The sequence below is a fragment of the Pocillopora damicornis genome, chromosome 9, assembly GCF_964200805.1.
Source record: "Pocillopora damicornis chromosome 9, jaPocDami1.2, whole genome shotgun sequence".
Taxonomy (NCBI): domain Eukaryota; kingdom Metazoa; phylum Cnidaria; class Anthozoa; order Scleractinia; family Pocilloporidae; genus Pocillopora; species Pocillopora damicornis.
In genome coordinates, this window is record NC_142678.1 from 12,540,192 (window position 1) to 12,562,618 (window position 22,427).

At 36.8% G+C, this 22,427-nt stretch overlaps 3 protein-coding genes, 1 long non-coding RNA gene and 2 pseudogenes across 6 annotated transcripts; 5 read left to right on the forward strand and 1 right to left on the reverse strand.

The window, feature by feature from the left end:
- Window positions 1–612: 612 nt before the first annotated feature.
- On the reverse strand, window positions 613–2,607 carry LOC149040169 (uncharacterized). Its single transcript, XR_016179881.1, has 2 exons — window positions 2,404–2,607; window positions 613–1,685 (listed from the first exon to the last, which is right to left on the reverse strand). It is a non-coding gene; the product is annotated as an uncharacterized LOC149040169 (long non-coding RNA).
- A 234-nt stretch (window positions 2,608–2,841) lies between these two features.
- On the forward strand, window positions 2,842–5,605 carry LOC113676550 (ell-associated factor Eaf-like; annotated as a pseudogene). The gene is made up of 6 exons (XR_016179880.1): window positions 2,842–2,915; window positions 3,338–3,432; window positions 3,957–4,037; window positions 4,467–4,519; window positions 4,802–4,841; window positions 4,971–5,605. The product of XR_016179880.1 is annotated as an ell-associated factor Eaf-like (transcript).
- A 3,506-nt stretch (window positions 5,606–9,111) lies between these two features.
- Window positions 9,112–12,705, forward strand: LOC113676541 (uncharacterized). Its single transcript, XM_089182963.1, has 2 exons — window positions 9,112–9,770; window positions 10,255–12,705. Exons 1-2 carry the CDS (start codon window positions 9,112–9,114, stop codon window positions 10,310–10,312), a joined length of 717 nt encoding a protein of 238 aa, XP_089039089.1. The 3' UTR covers window positions 10,313–12,705.
- Window positions 12,706–13,386: 681 nt separating this feature from the next.
- LOC113676554 (uncharacterized) lies at window positions 13,387–17,222 on the forward strand (annotated as a pseudogene). The gene has a single exon (XR_016179541.1). The product of XR_016179541.1 is annotated as an uncharacterized LOC113676554 (transcript).
- On the forward strand, window positions 14,876–15,502 carry LOC149040170 (XK-related protein 9-like). Its single transcript, XM_089181525.1, has one exon. It carries the CDS (start codon window positions 14,876–14,878, stop codon window positions 15,500–15,502), a length of 627 nt encoding a protein of 208 aa, XP_089037651.1.
- A 149-nt stretch (window positions 17,223–17,371) lies between the features above and the next one.
- On the forward strand, window positions 17,372–22,331 carry LOC113676499 (uncharacterized). The gene has a single exon (XM_027193163.2). It carries the CDS (start codon window positions 19,071–19,073, stop codon window positions 20,187–20,189), a length of 1,119 nt encoding a protein of 372 aa, XP_027048964.2. The 5' UTR covers window positions 17,372–19,070; the 3' UTR covers window positions 20,190–22,331.
- Window positions 22,332–22,427: the final 96 nt, after the last annotated feature.

Below are 22,427 nucleotides of genomic sequence, written 5' to 3' on the forward strand. Positions count from 1 at the left end.
GATGTTACGTAGTTTTGGTGGATGTCATTAGGGAACATCCACCAAAACTTTGACCAAAACCATCAACAATATATTTTTTAAATTTTATCTATAGCCATTGTTAGATGTTCAGGGAGACAAAAGATTTATACCACTAATTAGCAGTTAGTGCTCTGGCTAATTATTTTTTATGGTGCGCAATTGCTGACCGACCAAACGTTCATAATAATTATCATAACTCTTAACACATAGAATAAAGTGGTTTTGGTGGATGTTTCTCTCCATCCACCAAAACCACCACAGAAATTTCTGCTACTTCCTTACAGAAGACTGATGTGACCTGCTATTTGGAGTACATAACCACAATCTATTTCTTTGTATGTAGAGATATTTTGGAAAGTTCTTGAGTCAGCACCTTTTATTATTGAAACCATAATCATAACATGGTGCATAATATAGAATACAAAAGGTTCTGGTGTGGTAATCATGTAATCTTGAAACAGGAGAGTTTTTAACTGACTTAAACTGATTTAAACAAACATTTGCAACAAAATTCCAGGTCCAGAAATTTCTTCCACTATTTCCGCCAAAATCATAAGTTTTAAGTACAACAAATCAGCACATTAGTAATTGTTATCAGGGGTCTGAAAATCCTATAAATCTTTCACATTTATTTCAAGTAACCTTTAATTTCACATGGATGAATAAGTATACACTCAACATGCAGAATGTCTTACAGTTTACAAACTATTTCCCTTTTTATGGATAGACAGTGAAAGGCCTTTGCCACATTGGTGAATCAAACCATTGTATACCATGCATTTTGTGATAATTGTTTGTTTTTGCTCACAATACCCAGAAAAATGGAGGGGATAAATTTAAATAGCAAATTCTATGGTTAAAATTAAATAACATTGGAAGATCAAATTAACTTTGTACTGTTTAAAATTCAGTTTTGGTTTCTTGCTTATTCCAGCCTCTTGATATTCAAAAGCATTCCTTGTCATTTTTGTGTTCTTCTGTGTACATAACTTGAAAAATAAACACAGAGAAAGGAAACCACAAAGGATTAAACTTGAAGCTAAAGCAAAGTTTAAGTTGAGCCATAGCTGATCCAAATACTGAGCACTTTGTATTGTAACCCATTTAGCAGTAAAGTTTATCTATATGTCTGCCAGCTTGTCACAAGTCTTACCCCTCTCCTTCAAAAGTCTCTATAAATAAATTTTTCTTTGTGGTCCCTAATTGATGATTAGTATATTACAGCTCCTCAATTTTCCTCTCTCAAGTCAAGGTTACTCTAAATTTAACAAAGTAATGGACTTGATAAAACTCAAACTATAACTCAGCTGGCTGCTACTTGCAACCTTAATTTCTAGATATCAGTATACAATAATCAATGTTATAAATAAGAACCCTAATGCTTAATTTTGCAGTGATCACCTTCCTCCTTTTCATTTGCAGACCAGACTGGAACCTCTATAGGTGTGTTTGCTTGTTTTAAGTGGGAATGGAAGAAAAGGAGTCATGCCGCATATCTGATTTATTAAATCGCATTTGTTCTGTTTATACATGAGTAGAACTATCTTGTTCTCTGAAAAAAATAAAATTTCTCGCATTTTTATCTGTGCTTCGCAGTCAAACTTCCTTGTGTCTTGGACAAGAAATCTTATTTTCTTGAAAACAAAATCTTTGTTTCCAGCCTTCTGTAATAGGTAAATATAACAGTGTAAGATGAGTGACAGTGTATTTCTCAAGTTATTTTTTGGAATGTGACAAAACGGAAGTGTCATAGCGTGATAAGGAGCAACCATATGATTGCTTGATAGAATGCAAAAAATGCAGAATTGCATATATTTTCTCCTTTGTCAGCAGCACATGTTAGTGAAAAGTTCTTACAATTGTTAACTTCTAAACCATCTTCAATTTAGCCAAGATTGAACTGTTATCACGTTTGTCATAAAAGTATTCTGAGATCAACGTCATATGACCCATTCATGTATTTGACCTTTCAAATTAGCAAGCCATAGTTGACAGAAACACAAAGGTTGAGGATAAAAAGAAATTATTATATACAGTACTTCTTCTGTATCTTTTCGTTTCCTTTTCTCTCCAGCTGTTCAATCTATGCCGTGCTGGCAATTGAACACTTTCCTTCCCAAAATTAGGAAAGGCACACCAGTAAAAAACGAATTTTTGCTCCTTAAATATCTCATGCATCTTCCCCCAGTATTTTGTGACTTCTGTCCGAGGAAGGAGGTGTAAGCATTAAATTAACCCGAATGATTCCACGATTGTGGTATCATCCAAGCCATGCCAGAGGACTTGAACTAGACAAACTAATGAGAATGCACAATAGCGATAGCAAAGCTTTCTAATGCTAAAGAGCTATATCAAATATATATAAATATAAGTTCCCGAAACCTTTGACAGCTTTAAAGAAAGAAAACTTCGTCGTCAATCCTGTTTCAAATTCCGCAATAAGTTTAAGCGCCTCATCAACAGAATTTACGTATCCTAAATTATCTGCATGTCTACCATCAATGGTTCGCGACTTAAAATTCTCGCTATGCTGTTTCTGTTTGTTCCTCAAGAATCATGGGATTTACAGCTTCGGATGTTCGGCTACATCACTTGGGGATTTCCGAGAATCTTCGGTTATGTTTTGCAAGTTATTAAATATTCCATCACAGTCCCTCTCGACCGAGGTGGTTTTGGTGGATGGAATCTAATGCTGACCCATCTTCATCGCCAGCAAAAATTTTCGCCTCGTCCGCCATCTTGATTGTTTAGCATGTAAAACGCATGTCCAACTAGGGAGAAAATTTTAAAATTGCAGGCTCGTGTTATTCTCGTTTCAAGATGGCGGCCCAATCGAGCGAAAACGAATTAGAATTTCCATTCAATACCAGTCGAGAATTCGAACTGAGACTTGGGTGAGTACTTAAATTAAAATTGATCATTTTATATTCTTACTGACAGACTTTGACGGTAAGAGCATTGGCAATTGACTACATTTTCAAGTTGTGAACGAACAGCTGAATTCAATGATTTTTTCCGTTAACATATTCATTTACACTTTCCTATTTCGAAGTAATTTTTTGTCTTTATTCCCTAAATATTCCGTGGAGTAATAGTGCGTCGAAAAATTCTTTAAAACCCTCGGTACAGCTGTAGTTCAACAATAAGCTCAATAAACCGAAAATATTGTATTGAATAGTGAATGATCATGTCTTCCTTGCTGAAAATCATGAATTTGGGCCTTTTTATCCATTTCAAACTTTTTATCAATAAGTTATGTATAACCTAATTTATTCATTTGTGGTTCAGTTATGCATTTTACATTATTTTACCACAGATGACTTCAAACCAGCCTCAGTAGACACCTCGAGACCGGCAGAGCTTGTTGTAGGTGACAAAAATAAGGTCACAGTCACTGTTCCTAATGTACAGGTATTATATGAATTCATCTAAGTTCTTAAAACTTATTGGCTGCGGTCAAATCCCTTTAGTAGCCATCTTTCAAAAGTAATATCCCTGGAAAAGTTGTATTTTTCACTAAGAAAATAGGAGTAACAGGGTAAGCAAACAACCTCTTTGATTTCGTAAGTACAAACTCTGAAGGAAAAAGTTGAATAACACAGCTAGCTCTAACTGTGAAATATTTTTTATTCTTATTAAAAATAGTGCATTATTTTTTTTGTTTGATTTTCTTGATTTTAAATGGCCCATGTATGTTTTAAGTTAAAAAAAGATATAGCCATGCTTCAAAAGTGAAAAAAAAAACATTTAAATCGGACAAGAGTCTGAAGACCTTTGGAAGTTTATGGTTAATAATACCTGTAGATTTTTGTTACATACTAAGTTCAATTTTTTAAAACTGTTGAAACATTATTGACAAGTGTATTTGAATTACTCATTTGTGTCATCTTACTCAAGGTCTTTTTTTATATTGATATTCTTACATTATTTTATAGGATTCTGGTAACGCTGTTTATCGTGGTTCCAAAAGAAGTTGTACGAAGGAATTTATTTTGGTGGTAGATAAAGAGAAAAAGGTATAAACCTACGGTAATTACATTGTTGTAATAGTAATGATGTCTATGTAGCAGTTCATCAATGTTGTGTTTTTATTGTGGAGGCCTTGACTAAACAGTTGATGTGGTGGACTCTTGAGTTGAGGTTCTTGTTGGAGACCTGGCAAAGTCAATGTGTTGTGTTTTATGGGCTGAAGACACTCATCATGCCTCTCTTCAATAGAGTAGAAAATCATGCTAGCGAACGGTCAGGGAAAGCTGACCAAATGTCTGGGGGGTGGTAAATACTTGCCTGATCATCAGGATCACTTGGCTTGAGAACAGACTTTACCTTATGTCTGCCTACCTTGTTTTCAATAGTCAATGTGATAATGAGCAAAATTTTTGATGTAATCTCTATTAAGTGGTAGTTCTATAGAATGATGTAGCTCCTGTATCAATTTCTTTCAGACATTTACACTGGAGAGAATTGAGTCTACTGTTCCTCAGCTCAAGAAAGTTAGGTAAGCTTAAAGCTTTAAACGGTCAATAGTTGATAGCGAGGGGGAGGGAGGGGTCATTTTTACTAGTTACCAGTCTTGGCAGGAAGATGACATGGCGGCCACCTTGAACATACGATGTACTCTTTTGACTTTAGTCAACAAAGGATGTAAGTGTATCTCGTCTCTTGAATTGTAAAACGTCAATCGCTTCTACAAGGAAATAATCTGCACTGAACAGAAGTATGGTTAACTATGGCAACTTTTTCACATTATGCTGATATTCGTGTTTTGTTCCACAATTAGGTATCCCCACAAGCTTGGAGTTTTTTGGAAAAAAAGAAAGGTGAAATACAGTACAATGGTAGTCAATTTAAACTTGAGATCGCTATTCTTTCTCTCTTAGCTCATTAAACGTTATCAATTTCTGAGTTTGAGTTAAAGAAATATTTCTTTCGATTACTTTTGCTTTCAGCCAGTAGTATGGTTTGGAGGTATTGAAAATGGTTATCGTGGTGTTCATTTTTGGCTTGAGCCTGATCCAGTGGATACCAAACTTACTCTCCTTAGGGTAAGTTTAAGCAAAGGTAAAATGAAATAAAAACTTGGAACAGATTTCCTTAAAGTACCACAGCATTCAGACAGCATTCACAAATTGTGGTCTAAAAGACTTGCTTTTGTGATTGTTTTCTTTATCCAAGATATCTATTCATAATAAAGTATGGGGCAGTGTGGAAATCATGGCCAACCTTGTTGAAACCTTAGGTATTGTAAACATGCTACACCCACTTACTGAAGTCTTCCATCTTTTGTTGTTGAGAGTTTCAAAGCTGCAAAGTTTTATCGCTTTGCCTCTTGCATTGGATTCACTATGAAATATCATATTGAGTCTTAATGCTAAAGCTATTATAATTTTCATTGTAAGAGTTAAAAGCAGAACCACTGGAAAAGAAAAAAAAAAGAATATGAAAGAATCCTGATTCTATTTAACGTTTTGCTGCAACATACCATCATATGAACTTTATTTCACAACAAGGCTTTTTTGAGGTTAGAAAATTCTGTGTAGAAAAAAAATAAACTTTAAGCATTCAGAGCAGTGATGCCAAAGGAAGACATTGACTGAAAAATGAATGTGAATGTGGTCAAAGGATATATATGTGGATGAAGGAAACAAGGTTGTGTGTTTTGATTTTAGGCAGGAGGAAAATAGATGAGAACAAAGCTCACAAAAAAGAGTTGCTGGACTCATTGCTGCAATTTGCCAGCAGAGCCTTCATGCCTTAAATAATGGTAAGAAACAGTAATCTTAACTAATTTGAAATGCAAGTTATTAATTGTGGCTCTAACACTTCCTATGATAACAATCAATATTCTATCTAAATAATGGTATGAAAAAGTAATCTTTAGTAAGATGAAATGCAAGGCTCTAACACTTCCTATGATAACAAATTATCAATATTCTATCTAAATAATGGTAAGAAACAGCTAGTAATCTTTAGTAAGATGAATTGCAAGGCCCTAACACTTCCTATGATAACAATCAATATTCTCTCTAAATAATGGTAAGAAACAATAATCTTTAGTAAGATGAATTGCAAGGCTGTAACACTTCCTATGATAACAATCAATATTCTATCTAAATAATGGTAAGAAACAGTAATCTTTACTAAAATGAATTGCAAGGCTCTAACACTTCCTATGATAACAATCAATATTCTATCTAAATAATGGTAAGAAACAATAATCTTTAGTAAGTTGAATTGCAAGGCTGTAACACTTCCTATGATAACAATCAATATTCTATCTAAATAATGGTAAGAAACAGTAATCTTTAATAAGATGAATTGCAAGGCTCTAACACTACCTATGATAACAATCAATATTCTATCTAAATAATGGTAAGAAACAGTAATCTTTAGTAAGATGAATTGCAAGGCTCTAACACTTCCTATGATAACATTCAATATTGTATCTTAATTAGTTGAAATGCAAGGCATATAGCTAATTTAATTTTTAGTGTTTTTGTTTAATACAATCTAGCAATAAAACATACTGTCTATAATTCTGTCATATGAAGTGATGCAGATGTTCTTATGTTGGTTTATTTTCTTTTTTACATTTCAGTCTGAATGAAAATACATCTACTATTTTTGAATATTGGTCATTTGCATTTTGGATTCTTGTGAAAAAATTTTCGCTAAAGAACATGTTGCTGCTCTTTTTTAAACAAATTGTTCGTTAATAAGTTCATTTATAACAATATCTTAAGTACGATTTTCTGAAAATGATATATTATATTGAGTGCTCTACATTTAGAAAGAAAAATTCTTTTGATAAAACATTTTCTCTTCCATTGTAAGTAATCCTTTGAATTTATTTGTATAAATCCCTGAAACGAGGGATTTATACAGATAAATCCCTCATTTACAGTCAAATTCAATTCACCAGCCCCGCTCTTCCCTGCTACATTATTAAGCCCTTCCCGAACTTTCAGTTTGTTAATATTTAACAGGGTTGCAAGTTAAATAAAGGTTGTTGAATAACAAAAGAAAAGGTGAAAATCATGAAATAAATGACAGTTAATTAAAATTTTGTAGCTTGAAATGTATAATGAATAATATAAACACATAACCAGCGGCGAGAAATGGGTGAATAAACTTCAGTAACAGATAGTTATCAAAATATTCGTTTTTAACTTTGAGTTAGTGGTTTACAAGTTTGACACTTTCAAAGAACTTAAGTTTATGAATGTAAAATTTTGACTGATGTTGATCTAGAAATTGAAATTTTCACACTAACAAACATATTGATTTAAGTTTAGCCCGACACTTCAAGGAGTCTAACTTCGCGCAGAATTCAATTTGCATATAAAACTGAGTACAAGTTGATAAGTGAAGGTTATTAATCCGAGTCGTTGAGAATAATAATGAATCCGCAGGTATTTGCCGCACTTAAATAGACATTAAAGAACTTAGTTTGAAACTTTCTAAGAATATTGGTTTAAGAATTTAATATTCTGATTGATGCCTTAGATTTCTTCCATCTCTCGACGCATGCCTGCCGATAGAAAATAGAGAAGCATGCATTACGAGGCTCGTTATCATTCAGTCGACCAGAGTTAATCAGAATATTTTGAGTCTTTTGCGACTATTGAATGACGGGGGAGGGGGCGGGGGGAAACCTGCTATCGACCACACAACGCCAGGCGAAAGGCATCAAGACTCTCCAACTGTCGCTTTCTGCTTTCTTTAATTACTGCGTTGTCCAGTACACAATTCCAGTTACATCCAAGCTTCTTTCATTCTGTTGGACTCTGGTTAATCTCTTACGCTCTCACACTTTTATTCTCACTGAATACTTCTTCTCCAACTGCGGAATTCTAACTCTACTCTACTGCAAACTTTCTCATTCTCCTTGTCTTGTCTTCTCTCTTTTCTCTACTCTCTTTTTACTCTTCTCTCCACTCTCTTCTAGGTAAACTCTATATAACATGATTATATATTCGCTACTGACAGATACGGGTGAGCATGCCAGCTGGCTGACCTTGGGAGATCAAACATTTGTTGTTAGAACGCTAAACCAAACAATTTCACGAGACTTTTGATATGAACAACAAAGTACTTAATCATAATGCTTCCGATCAACTGAGTGAACCTCTGACTGCGTTAGTCAAAACAAGAACTTTCACGTGTTCAAAGCAAGTCAGTAAACAAACTAAGCGCTTCCACTTGAGGAACTTAGAAAAAGCTCAAACCTAAATAACTTCGTACTTCGAATTCATACTTTCACCAATTTCTAAATGTAAACGAAAAATTACATGATACTGAACGGGTATATTAAATACCTCTTCAAAAACTCATTAATAATTCATAAGCCAGTGACTTTATATCGATAAACCTCATCCTTATTAGTATGCGGTGTTTTATCAGATATAAAGACACTGCACGTGACTTACGATGTTTTTCTCGTATGCTAATTTCTAACGTTCACAAAAGCATAATTGTTATGAACTCTCTTGACTCACGCTTTTCCAAGAATGTTTTTGAAGCCGTTCAAAAAACTCGCAGCACGTGTTTTATCGGGTCAAAAACCCGATAAAACACTCCCGCTCGTTTTTTAAACATTACATAACTAGTTGATCGGATTCGATTAATTATTAAGAATCAGAGCGGTTAAAGAGCATCGAAGCGTGTGAAGTCATTTTGTTGTAACTAGGATTGTATTACAGAGAGAGATCAAGAAGACCGTAAAGGGCAAGTCGAGAGTCCTTGATGCCTTTTCCTAGGCGAAGTCCGCTCTGCACCAAGCTTTCCTCCAAAACACGCGACAACTTAACAATGATATTTGCTATTGGATAATTAAAATTTTTGAGACGCAGAAATTTGAATTTTGTTATGGTACACTACAGATCTCCAGGACTGCGTCACAAAGAAAACGGGAAACCAATCAGTTCCCAACAATTTCCACTAAAATTAATACAGACGTGCAGCACACCTCATTTTGTGACAAACCGAAGGAAACTTCGCAGTTTTTCAGTCGAAGCTGAGCGCAACAGTAATTAAGCCTATATCAAAGAAAGCCGACTTACTGACCGAACTAACGAAAGGTCCGTCGATATGAAAGTGGAAGATCTTAAATGGTACAGTCCTTTTGTGTTCCTTTTTGGAGCTATTTTAAGTTTCGCTGATCCCATCACCGACATACTCACACTGGTGGAATTCTACCGCGCGGATCACAAGGCATGGTTTGGTGTGGGACTTACTTTTGTTTTATTGCCATGTTTGGCGTTTCCAGTACTGTTCTATACCCTACGTCATGCTTCGCTTTCAAAAACTGCTCTTTGTGCATTGCATCCATTTTCAGCAGCCTTCGCGAGACTAGAAGCTTTTCTTTTCGGTCTCAAGAAATGCTGGTCTAGACATGAAATCGACCCGGTCAGCTCTGAACGAGCTGGAGGTGTACTCTATCACATGGACTTTGCTGTGCTCTTTGAGGCAGTCTTTGAATCCGCTCCACAATTTATAATTCAGTTGTACGCCATCAGTGTTCAGGAGGAGCCAGCTGCAATTATCCATATCATTTCTCTACCTATCTCTTTCCTCACGCTGGCATGGGCCTTCACAGCCACTGATGAGAGGTCTCTTGACGAGCGCAAAGTAATACCAAGTAGCGGTGGCCTGAATGTTAAACACAAACTGGCATTGTATGTAATTCACCTACTTCTCCTGAGTAGTCGACTGTTTGCCATCTGTTATTTCACCGTCAGCTACAAGTGGTGGGTTATTGTTGTGTTAATGTTTCATTCTTGTGTGGTGGTAATAGCGACTGTTATTCAGAAGAGAGGCGCAGTTAACTGTGATGTCTTCTACGTTTCCTTAACTATATTGTTTATGGGCATTCACTGTCTAAGAGATGACTTTGTAGAATTATCGATGGATTTAGAAATAACTGGTCTGACCATGAGTGTGTTTTTATCACATATTTTGTTTGCTTTAGAAAACTTCTTTATGATCCTAATGTTTTATTTCACTTATCGCCCCAACGCTTGGTACTCTTTACCTGTCACTGTTTGTGTTTGTGGGTTCACTGTTCTTGGCTCCACAATGAGAATTTGCCTACTTCGTCGGCTAAGGAAGAAAACTGCCAGAGTTTCACCAGCCGAGTAGCAGTGTTTTGAATACTTGTTGAATATTATGTTAGTTCAGTATAATCTAGTCATTACCTAATATTTTGTATGTTGCTACTATTTGGATTTGAAGTCCAATAGTAGGTTTAGGCTGTCGAGATGAGTTTCAAAGTTGTGGCTATCTTGTGTAACTTCCATCACTAGACGTGCGTAGTTGGAGAACGAAAGTTTAGTCTTGTTTTGGCTTATGCAGTCAAAAAGAGGGCCCAAATTAGACTTTTCCAATGCTGTATCCCGCTGCTATTTTCCATTTCTTTTCGCCATCCCGCTGCAATGAGGAGTTTCATTCCGAATTCGCCTGGTTAAACCAAATTTGCTTTAGTACACCGCCTTATTCAACTACTGATGGATAAATCAAAGCCCTTGCAATATTGACAATGTCTTTAGTCTGTTATTCGGAATAGAAGAGGAGTTCACTGCAGTACTCTTTACCTGTCACTGTGTGTTTATGTGTTCAGTGTTCTTGGCTCCACAAAGAGAATTTGCTTACTTCGTTGGCTAAGCAAGAAGACTGCCGACGGTTCACCAGCCGCGAGTAGCAGTGATGTGAATACATGCTAAATGTTAGTTCAGTATAATCTAGTCATTCGTTTTCATTTAGTCTGTAGGTAGTATTTGAATTTGAAGTCAGAAGTTACGTTTAGGCTAGCGAGATGAGTTTCGAAGTTGTGACTCTCTTGTTTAACTTCCATCACTGGACGTGGGTAGTTGGACTACTGTCCTTGGCCATGAACCTCACGAAAGTTTTAGTCTTGTTTTGGCTTACGCAGTTAAAGATGAGTGTCCAATCCTGTATCCCGCCGCTATTTTTCATTCCTTCCGCCATCCCGCTGCAATGAAAATTTTCATCCCGATCTCGCCTAGTTAAACCCAAGTTGCTTTAGTTCACCGCCTTATTGAACCAGTGATGGATAAATTAGAGCCTTTGCAATATGAATAATGTCCTGTAATTACGGAGAAAGACAAAGAGTTAATTGCCTAAGGCATATTTAGCCGGCTTAAAAGACGGTTGTTCCTCGGTGTGTTTATAGTCTCTATAGGAGGGACGTAAAATCTCCACCTACAGGAGGACCAACAGAAAAGCTATTCTGTTACATAGATGATATTTTTTTCAGCCAATCGCACGCCTCAAAGACGCAACAGAATTCATCAATGTTATAGAAAAAAAAGCTCATGTTTTGGCTTACACTCTCAAACTTGATTCTGTTGATGGGAAGCATTCAGTGCGTTGTTTTTCATTTTTTGAGATTCTTATATAAGAGTTTGGATCACTGAGATTTCTGACAACAATGTTTAATCGATCGTCCAAGGTCAGTTGGCCAGCATGCCCGCTCATTTCCACCAATAACAAATATATAAGCATGTACTTTAGAGTTTACTCAGCCAAAGTCATTGAGCCAGTAGTCAGTGGTCAGCGGTCAGTAGTCAGAGAAAAGTAGAAAAGTGAGAATAAAACTGTGAGTAACAAAGACAGATTAATCAGAGTCAGAGCCAGACGACCAGGACGGCCAGAGTTGAACAGAGTGAGGCAAAATTGAAGATTGATAACACTCAGAGCTAGGAGTTTCTACTCGTTTTCATTTATTAGTACAAATTGCTAGATGTGATAGATACTTTTAAATTTGAAACCCAAAATGTAGAGGGAGTTAAATAAACGCAACAAGCTGCGAATAATGGATGGATATTATGGAGTAGATTGCAGTTACTTTTTAAAATACTCGGTTTTAGCTTGGAGTAAGTGGTTTAGAGGTTTTGATACTTTCAACGAGTTTAGAATTATGAATTGAGAACTTTGACTTATGTTGATATAGAATTTGACTCTCATGCTAAATAATATGTTGATTTGCATTTAACGCAGCACTTTAAGGTGTCTAGTTTCTCGCAGTATTTAATTACAAATAAAGCTATGTACAAGTTAATAGTTTGTAAAACAAGAATTAGAATAAAAGTTATTCACATTTAACAAGAAAACAAATCCACTCTTTGAGTACTGAGAATGTCTCAAGATCATGGCGTTTCAAAATCTGTAAATGGAAATAACTGAAGGTTACTGATCCGAATCGTTAAACATACAATGTAAGACTGTATGTGGCTACTGATATAGCTCAATTTTTATAGCATCGAAGAGGACTAGAAGTTGTCCAATGACGCCAGATGGTAGTGTTGAAGAATATTTATTCCACATTCAGAGCAGAAAAGCTGCCGCATCCCACATATACACATATTTATGAGTGGCCTGTTGCACAAGAGAAATATGATCCAAGAATATAGTGACCACTTGACATGCAACCAATGATTAAATGATAACAAATAATCATATTAACAATAACAATAATAATGATAACCATAGTAATATTAATAATAATGTAAAGGGGCTAGTTAAAAAACGTCAATGTTCCTCTGTTCTCAAAGCCCCCAAAAATGATTAAACTAAGATTCTTTAATTTTGCCTGTTCATGATAAATTATTTTCTGATTTTATAACAATTCCATTTTTTGTAACACTTTTGTTTCATACAACAAGATATTCCGTGTTTAAGGATATTCTGTCATTTCGCCATCTCACCATTCCACCGTTCCATCATTTTTTCAAATAGGAAAAAGATGAAAATTCTGGGAAGGAAGCTTTTTGCAAACAAGGTCTAGTAATTGAACTGGGTGATAGCTAACTGCGTACTGGAAACCGATGCCATGAAGACCAATTTTCGCCTGGTTGTCAGCAGTAAATTTCCAAATCGGACATGGTTTATCCATTTCGGTTGTCACGGGGTAATACCCTTTTCTTAGAATGCATGCCATATGCTTTTTTTTTTTCGCAATTTGGTATGCGGCGAAGCAGAAGGTCATGATCACCTTAAACTACAACGTGAAGCATTGCGTGAGCACTTAAATTAAAACTGATTATTTTATATTCTTACTGACAGACTTTGACGGTAAGAGCAGTTTACAGGATTGAATTTGAAATTCGTTTCAATTCATTTTGCAATGTGTTTTTATTGGAAAAACAGTTGAATGTTCCTCTCAGCTTAATTGAACATTCAGCAGGCGATTGTTTAAAAGCTAATTCCAATTACTTGCCGTAAAAAAACTATGACATTTCCCTGAATATAGTAATGAGGAATTTTTGAGACTCAAAAGTTTTGATTTTATCATGGACATCCTGAACTTATCAGTTTTTAGGATCTCGTGTATTACACTAAAATTGATACAGACGACAACCCCCATTCCATGGTATCTGGTGTGAAATCAGGCAATCAGTCTCAGCCTACGCGAGACTTGAAGCTTTTCTTTTCTGTCTCAAGAAATGGTGGTACAAAGATGAAATCGACTGGGACCGCTCTGGCGAAGCTGAAGATGTGTTCGCTCACCTCGACTTCGCAGTGATCTTTGAGGCAGTCCTTGAATCCGCTCCACAATTTATAATTCAGTTATACGCCATCAGTGTTCAGGAGGAACCAGCTGCAATTATTCAAAGCATTACTCTACCTATTTCTTTCCTCACTCAGGCCTGGGCCTTCACAGTCATTGATAGGAGCTCTCTTGACGAGCTCGAAATATTATCAAGTAGCAGTGACCTGAATGTTAAACACCAGCTTGCATTGTATGTAACTCACTTCTTTTCTTGAGCAGTCGACTGTTCATCACTATCTGTTATTTCACCGTCAGCTACAAGTGGTGGGTTATTGATGTTTTAATGTTTCATTCTTGTGCGGTAACAATAACGACTGTTATTCAAAATAGAGAAGAAGTTGACAGCGATGTTTCCCACGTTTTCTTAATATTCATGTTTATGGGCATTCACTGTCTATGAGAAGACTTTTTAGAATTATCGATAAATGTAAACGCAATTAGTCTAACATAAGTGTGTATTTCTCACATGTTTTGTTTGTATTAGAAAACTCCTCTATGGTTCTCATACTTAATATCACTTATCATCCCAACGCTTGGTACTCTTCACCTGTCACTGTCACATTTGAACTTAAATGTTGTCGAATAGTTACAATTTATCGAGTGATATTGACATTAAACATGTTAGTAAGGTAAATTGCTCAAATGTAAGGAATATGGTGCTTTGCCTCAACGTATGCAGCGAAGAAGAGGTCATGATCACCTTGAACAACCCTGGTGACAACGTGAGGCATTGCGTGAGTACCGCACTAAAATGTTTTATGTTCTGACTGACAGAATTTGAGCGGTAAGGTCAGTTTACTGGATTGAATTTGTCATTCGTTTGTACCTAATTTTCCATATGTGTCAGTTTTACTTGGAAAAACAGTTGAATATCCCGCACAGCTTAATTAAGCATGTACCAGGCGGTTGTTTGAAAGCTAATTGCAATTACTTACCGTAAAATTACTATGGTATTCACCTGAATATACTTATGAGGACTTTTTAGACTCGGAAGTTTTGATTTTATCAGGGACATTCTAGCTCTCCCAGATTGTGTTAGAAAAATAATCTGAGAACCAATCAGTTTTCAATATCTCGTGTATTAAACTGAAATTGATACAGACGGCAAACCTCATTCCTTGACTGTTAATGCGAAACCATACTAAACCAAGGAATCTTTGCATTTTTTTAGTCGAAAGCTGAGCGCAAGAGCCTCTGACCAACAGAGCAGCAATCTATTTCAGTACCTGAGCCTGTGTCGATAAGAGCCGTTCTGCTGGGCGAACAAACGAGTACTACGTCGATATGGAAGTGAAAGATCTTAAGTGGTACAGTCCTTTCGTGTACTTTGTTGGAGCTATTTTAAGTTTTGCTGATCCCATCACCGACATACTCACACTGGTGGAATTCTACCGCTCGGATCACAAAACATGGTTTGGTGTGGGGCTAACTTTTGTTTTATTGCCATGTTTGGCGTTTCCAGTATTGTTCGTCCGGCTGCGTGCCCAATTGACTGCTTCACCTTCTAATTGGGCAAAAACTGCTCTGTGTGCATTGCATCCATTTTCAGCAGCCTTCGCGAGAGTAGAGGCTTTTATTTTCTGTCTCAAGAAATGGTGGTATAAAGATGGAATCGACCCGAAACCCCTTAACGAAGCTGAGGGTTTACTCACTCACAATGACTTAGCCTTGCTCTTTGAGGCAGTCCTTGAGTCCGCTCCACAATTTATAATTCAGTTGTACGCTATCAGTGTTCAGCAAGAATCAGCTGCAATCATTCAAATCATTTCTCTACCTATCTCTTTCCTCGCTCTGGCATGGGCCTTCACAGCCACTGATAAGACGTCTCTTGCCGTGAACAATATAATACCAAGTAGCGGTGACCTGAATGTTAAACACCAACTGGCATTGTTTGTAACTCACTTCTCCTGAGCAGTCGACTGTTCGCCATCTGTTATTTCACCGTCAGCTACAAGTGGTGGGTGACTGCCATGTTAATGTTTCATTCTTGTGCCGTGGTAACAGGGACTTTCATTCAGAAAAGAGAAAAAGTTGGCCGTAATGCCCCTTATCTTCTCTTAATTATGTTTTTTATGGGCATTCACTTTCTAAGAGATGACTTTGTAGAATTTTCGATAGGTGTAAAAGTAACTGGTTTAACCATGAGTGTGTTTTTCTCACATATTTTGTTTGTATTAGAAAACTTCTTTATGATCCTAATGTTTTATTTCACTTATCACTGCAACGCTTGGTACTCTCTACCTGTCACTGTGTGTGTTTGTGTGTTCAGTGTTCTTGGCTCCACAATAAGAATTTGCTTATTTCATTGGCTACGCAACAAACCTACTGGCGGTTTACCAGCCGCGAACAGCTCTTGTCAGAGTACGAGTGAGGTAGAGCACTTTTTTTACGATAAGGTGTGAACGAGAGGACGTTGGGTGTGTTCACGACTGTGAAGAGCCCTGGTGTGACAACGTGTGAGGCAAAGTATTATAAAAGTTCAATTTAATCTAGTCATTCGTTTATGTTAGTCTGTAGCTACTATTTGAATTCGAAGTCCGTAGTTCGGTTTAAGTGATTGAGACGAGTTTCGAAGTTGTGACTATCTTGTTTAAGTCCATCACTAGACGTGCGAAGTTGGACTATGACCCTCACGAAAGTTTAGCCTCGTTCAGGCTTACGCAGTCTAAGAGGAGGGTCCAAATTAGACTTTTCCAATCCTGTATTCCGCCGCTATTTTTCATTCCATTCCGCCATCCCGCTGCAGTGAAAATTTTTGTCCCGATGCCGCCTGGTTAAACCCTGTTTTTTCTGTTGATCAGAAGCATTCAGTGCGTTGTTTTTCATTTTGTGAGACTCCTATAAAAGTGTTTAGGTTATTGTTCTGACAACGAATGTTTAATCTCAGCTATTCTTTCAAGGTCAGTTGGCCAGCATGCCCGCTCGATATAGAATAAATAAGTATATACTTTAGAGTCAACTTAGCCAAACTCATTGAGTTAGTAGTCAGTGGTAGGTGAGAAGTAGAAGAGTAAGAATCAAGTGTGAGAAGTGTGAATATCAAAGAGAGATTAATCAGAATAAGAGCCAGACAACCAGAGTTGCTCAGAGGGAAGCAAATTTAAAGGAAAGAAGACGTTTTAGTCAGAGAGTCGAGAGATAAAAGAGAGTCGAGAGTCCTTGGTGCCTTTTGTAAAAACGTGTTGCGGTCTGCAGCTATTTTTCTCATCATTGTAACCCGACATACTTGCATGGCGGAGGACTCGGTACAAATTGCTAGATGTAATAGATACTTTAAATTTGGAACTCAGAATGTAGAGGGAATTAATAAAACACGACAAGCTGTGAATAATGGAGGATATTATAGAGTAGATTGAAGATACTTATTAAAATACTCGATTTTAGTTAGGGGTTAGTGGTTTAGAGGTTTGATACTTTCAACGAGTTTAGGATTATGAATTTAGGACTTTGACCTATGTTGCTCTAGAATCAGACACTCATCCTAAAAAAGTTGTTGATTTGCATTTAGCACAGCACTTTAAGATGTCTAGTTTCTCGCAGTATTTAATTCTCATATAAAGCTGTGTACAAATAGATAGTTTGTAAAACAAGAACTAGAATAAAAGTTATCTTCATTTAACATGAAAACAAATCCATTCTTTGAGTACTGAGAATGTCTCAAGATCATGGCGTTTCAAAATCTGTAAATGGGAAAACTGAAGGTTACTGATCCGAATCGTTAAACATACAGTCTAAGATTACATGTGGCTACTGATATAGCTCAATTTTTATAACATCGAAAAGAACTAGAAGTTTTCTGATGTCGCTAGATGGTAGTGTTGAAGAATATTTATGTCACATTCAAAGTAGAAAACCTTCCGCATCCCCACATATACACATATTGATGAGTGGCCTGTCACACAAGAGAAAGATGATCCAAGAATATAGTGACTAATTGACATGCAACTAATGATTCAATGATAACAAACAATCATATTAACAATAACAATAAAAATGATAACCATAGTAATAGTAATAATAATTTAGAGGGGCTATTTTAAGAACCTCACTATTCCTCCATCCTCAAAGCCCCAATAATGATTAAGCTACGATTCTTTAATTTTGCCTGTCAACTATAAATTATTTCTGATTTCATAACAACTCCATTTTTGTAAAACTTTTGTTTCTCACAATAAGACATTCCGTGTTTAAGGATATTCTGCAATTTCGCCATCTCGCCATTCCACCGTTCTATCATCTTGTTAACTAGAAAAAAAAGAGGAGAAGTCTTGTAACGAAGCTTTTTGCCGCCGCGTTTAGCATTTGAGTTGTGCGATAAATTATTCGTACGGGAAACTGATGGCTGGAAGATCAATTTCACCTGGCTGTCGGTAGTTAATTTCCAAATCGGACATGGTCTATCTATCTTGGTTGTCACGGGGTAATTACCTTTTCTTAAAGTGCATACTATGTGCGTTTTTTTTTCTCAATCTCTTTTACTAGAAGACGGACTAAGTACTGGAAAGCAACAGACTCAAAAAGGTTGGACGGTACACGGCTGTGCCTCGTATAAGGAATAGGGAAGTTTACATCCATCCTCAGTCCCTAAATTCGACATTCAGTGTGCTCAATTTTTCTGTAGCAGCCTGTTCGAGGGAAGAGAATAACAAGCAAGAATTTTGGTTAAGTTTATTAAAAATAAAAAAAAATTGGGAAAATTTTTTATTTACATTGATATTTAACAGGTAACTAAACAATTATGGTTGTTTTATATTTAAATGTTGTCCAATAGTCATAATTTATTGGGTGGTGTTAATATTTAACGTGTCAGTGAGGTAAATTGCTCAAATTTAAGGAATATGGTGCTTTACCTCAAATTATGCGGCGAAAAATAGAGTCATTATCACCATGGACGACCCTGATGACAACGTGAGGCGTTGCGTGAGTACCGCACTAAAAAATGTTTTATGTTCTGACTGACAGAATTTGTACGGTAAGGTCAGTTCACTGGATTGATTTTGTCAATCGTTCAAACTCATTTTTCCATATGTGTCAGTTTTACGTGAAAAAACAGTTGAATATTTCGCACATCCTAAATGAGCATTTAGCAGGCGATCGTTTAGAAGCTAATTGCAATTACTTACCGTAAAATAACTGATGTTCACCTGAATATACTTATGAGGACTATTTGAGACTCGGAAGTTTTGATTTTAAAATGAGCATTCCAGCCCTCCCAGACTGTGTAGGAAAAACAATCTGAGAACCAAGATCAGTTTCCAGGATCTCGTATGTTACACTAAAATTGATACAGACGGCAAACTACTTTCCATGATCCCAAGAGTGAAAACAGACTAAACTAAAGGAAACTTTGCAGTTTTTCAGTCGAAAGCCTGACGCAAAAGCCTCTGATTATCACTGCAGCAATCTATTTTAGTACTGTAACTGAACCTATGTCAATACAGGTCGATCTGCGAGGCGAACAAACGAAAAGTCCGTCGATATGGAAGTGAAAGATCTTACGTGGTACAGTCCTTTCGTGTTCTCAGCTGGAGCTATTTTAAGTTTTGTTGATCCCATCACCGACATACTTACATTGGTAGAATTCTACCGCGCGGATCACAAAATATGGTTTGGTGTGGGGCTTACTTTTGTTTTATTGCCATGTTTGGCGTTTCCAGCGTTGTTTATCCTGTTTCGTGCCCAATTAACTGCTTCACCCTCTGGTTGGGCAAAAACTGCTCTTTGTGCATTTCATCCATTTTCAGCAGCCTTCGCGAGAGTAGAAGCTTTTCTTTTCTGTCTCAAGAAATGGTGGTCTGGAGGTGAAATCAATCCGGTCCGCTCCGTAAAAGCTGACAATGTACTCTATTACATTGACTTTGTTGTGCTCTTTGAGGCAGTCCTTGAGTCCGCTCCACATTTTATAATTCAGTTGTACGCCATCAGTGTTCAGGAGGAACCAGCTGCAATTATCCAAATCATTTCTCTACCGATCTCTTTCCTCACTCTGGCATGGGCCTTCACAGCCACCGATAGGAGGTCTCTTGCCATGCGCAAAATAATATCCAGGAGCGGTGACCTGAATGTTAAACACCAACTAGCATTGTATGTAACTCACCTACTTCTCCTGAGCAGTCGACTGTTCGCCATCTGTTATTTCACCGTCAGCTACAAGTGGTGGGTTATTGCTGTGTTAATGTTTCATTCTTGTGTGGTATTAATGGCGAAGTTTATTCAGAATAGAGACAAACTTGAATGTTATGCCTGCTGCGTTTTCTCAACTATATTTTTCATGTGCATTCACTGTCTAAGAGACGACTTTGTAGAATTTTCGTCAAAAGTAGAAGTAATTGGTCCAACCTTGATTGTGTTTTTGTCACATATTTTGTTTGTATCAGAAAACCTCTTTATGATCCTGATGTTTTTTCTCTCTCATCATTCCAACGCTTGGTACTCTTTACCAGTTACTGTTTGTGTTAGTGTGTTCAGTGTTCTTGGCTCCACAATGAGAATTTGCTTACTTCGTTGGCTAAGCAAGAAACCTGCTGGCGGTTCACCAGCTGCAAGCAGCGGTGATGTGAATGCATGTGTTGCGAAGTATTATGTTAGTTCAGTATAATCAAGTCATTCGCTTGTATTTAGTCTGTAGCTACTATTTGAATTCGAAGTCCGAAGTTAGGTTTAAGCTATCAAGATGAGTTTCGAAGTTGTGACTATCTTGTTTAACTTCCATCACTAAACGTGCGTAGTTGGACTACTGGCCTTGGGAGGCTATTTTTCATTCCATTCCACCATCCCGCTACAATGAAAATTTTCATCGCGATCTTGCCTGGTTAAACCTAAGTTGTATTAGCACACCGCCTTATTGAACTAGTGATTGATAAATTAATTACAAAGCTTTTACAATACTGACCATGTCCTCTCATTATGGACAAAGGCAAATACTTGCTTAAGGCATATTTAGCCGGCGTACAAGACGGTTGTTCCTCGGTGTGTTTATCGTATTTATAAGTGAAACACTAAATCTGCATCTACAGACGGACCAACCAAAAAGAGCACATGTTGTGGTTTACAAGGTCAAAGATCGATTCTGTTTATCGAAAGTATTAAGTGTGTTTTTTTTTTTTCATTTTATGAGATTCTTATAAACGAGTTTGGGTCAGCGTTCTGACGACGAATGTTTAATCTTCCAAGGCCAGTTGGCCAGCATGCGCGCTCATGCCCACCGATAACAAATATATAAGCATGTACTTTAGAATTTACTTCGCCAAGGTCATTGAGTCAGTAGTTAGTGATCAGTGAGAAGTCGAAGAGTGAGAATCAAATTGTAAGTCTGTGTATTGACACAGGTTTAGTTACTGAAATAGATTGCTGCACTGTTAGTCAGAGGCTTTTGCGCTCAGCTTTCAGTAGCAGTGACCTAAATGCTAAACCGTCACCAAGTAGCACTGTATGTAACTCATTTACTCGTCCTGAGCAGTCGACTGTTCGCCATCTGTTATTTCACTGACAGCTACAAGTGGTGGGTTATTGCGGTGTTAATGTTTCATTCTTGTGTGGTAGTAATAGCGACTGTTATTCAGAATAGAGACAAAGTTGACTGTGATGCCTCTAATGTTTCCTTAGCTATATTGTTTATGGGCATTCACTGTCTAAGAGAATACGACTTAGTAGAATTATCGATAAGTGTAGAAGAAATTGGTCACCATGAGACCACCATGAGAGTGTTTTCCTCACATATTTTGTTTGTATTAGAAAACTTTTTATGATCGTAATGCTTTATTTCACTTATCACCCCAATACAGTTGGTACTCTTTACCTGTGTGTGTGCGCGTTTGTGTGTTCAGTGTTCTTGGCTCTACAATGAGGATTTGTTTACTCTTTCGGCGAAGAGGGAAAACTATCGCCGTTTCGCCAGTGGCGAACAGCAGTGATATGACTATAGAAGCAGATTTAAAACAATAGAATGTCACCTCATTTTGTCGTAAATTAAACAAGCGCTAAAACGGCGACGATGTAAGTTGATACACAGTAGATGTTTATTCATGAGTAATTGTAATGGCAAAAGGAGTAAAATAAACAAGTAACAAGTAGCGAATAGTGGATGGATAAAATAGAGTGCTACGTACTTAATACAATATTCAGTTTTAGTTTGGAGTGAATGGTTTAGAAGTCTGACACTTTTTACGAACTTTCCATAATGACTTAAAGATTTTTGCTGATGTTGATCTAGATTTGTTCCCTTCCTCATACTTAGCCAGATATTAACTTGTGTTTGGCTTCGGTGTCCCTTTAAATTGTGTTACTTCCTGCAGGATTCATTTGGGTTTAAAGCTCTGTAGGAGGCGTCATTTTGTAAAATGAAGAGTTGGAATAAAAGTTAGCGAGGAGAAAAGATTACTTGGGAAAATTTGTTTGCAATGATATGTTAAAGATAACTGTTTAAATCATGATTGTTGAGAGCAAATGTGGCCAAAAATGAAACATTTTCAAAATATGGTCACCCCCCCTCACTCAGAAGTGATTGAGAACGAAAAGCGCACATGTCCTCACAGAATACTCGTGAATATGTTCAAAGAAACAAAACTGACTCAAAGATTGCTTTTCCTCTCAAAGGGGTTCGTGGAAAATATATTTTGGGTTTCTTGGATAAGACTGTGTGCTACACTCTAAAATTGTTCCGACGAGTTTTCGTCATAAACCTAAGATAAATTTTCAGTTATTTTATAATACTTGCTGTTGCATTTGAAAGTTTAAGCTCCAAAGTAAGGACAAGAGATCGTTTAAAGCACTCAAGAATTCCCCGAGTTTTTTCCCTTTTAATTCCGGTGAAAAGTTGGCCGACCTTTACAAAAAA

Coding starts and splice junctions, on each gene's coding strand:
- LOC149040170 (XM_089181525.1), top strand. CDS start 14,876: ATGGAAGTGAAAGATCTTAAGTGGTACAGTCCTTTCGTGTACTTTGTT.
- LOC113676499 (XM_027193163.2), top strand. CDS start 19,071: ATGGAAGTGAAAGATCTTACGTGGTACAGTCCTTTCGTGTTCTCAGCT.
- LOC113676541 (XM_089182963.1), top strand. CDS start 9,112: ATGAAAGTGGAAGATCTTAAATGGTACAGTCCTTTTGTGTTCCTTTTT. Junction 9,771..10,254: donor TTCACCGTCAGCTACAAGTG/GTGGGTTATTGT, acceptor TTGGATTTGAAG/TCCAATAGTAGGTTTAGGCT.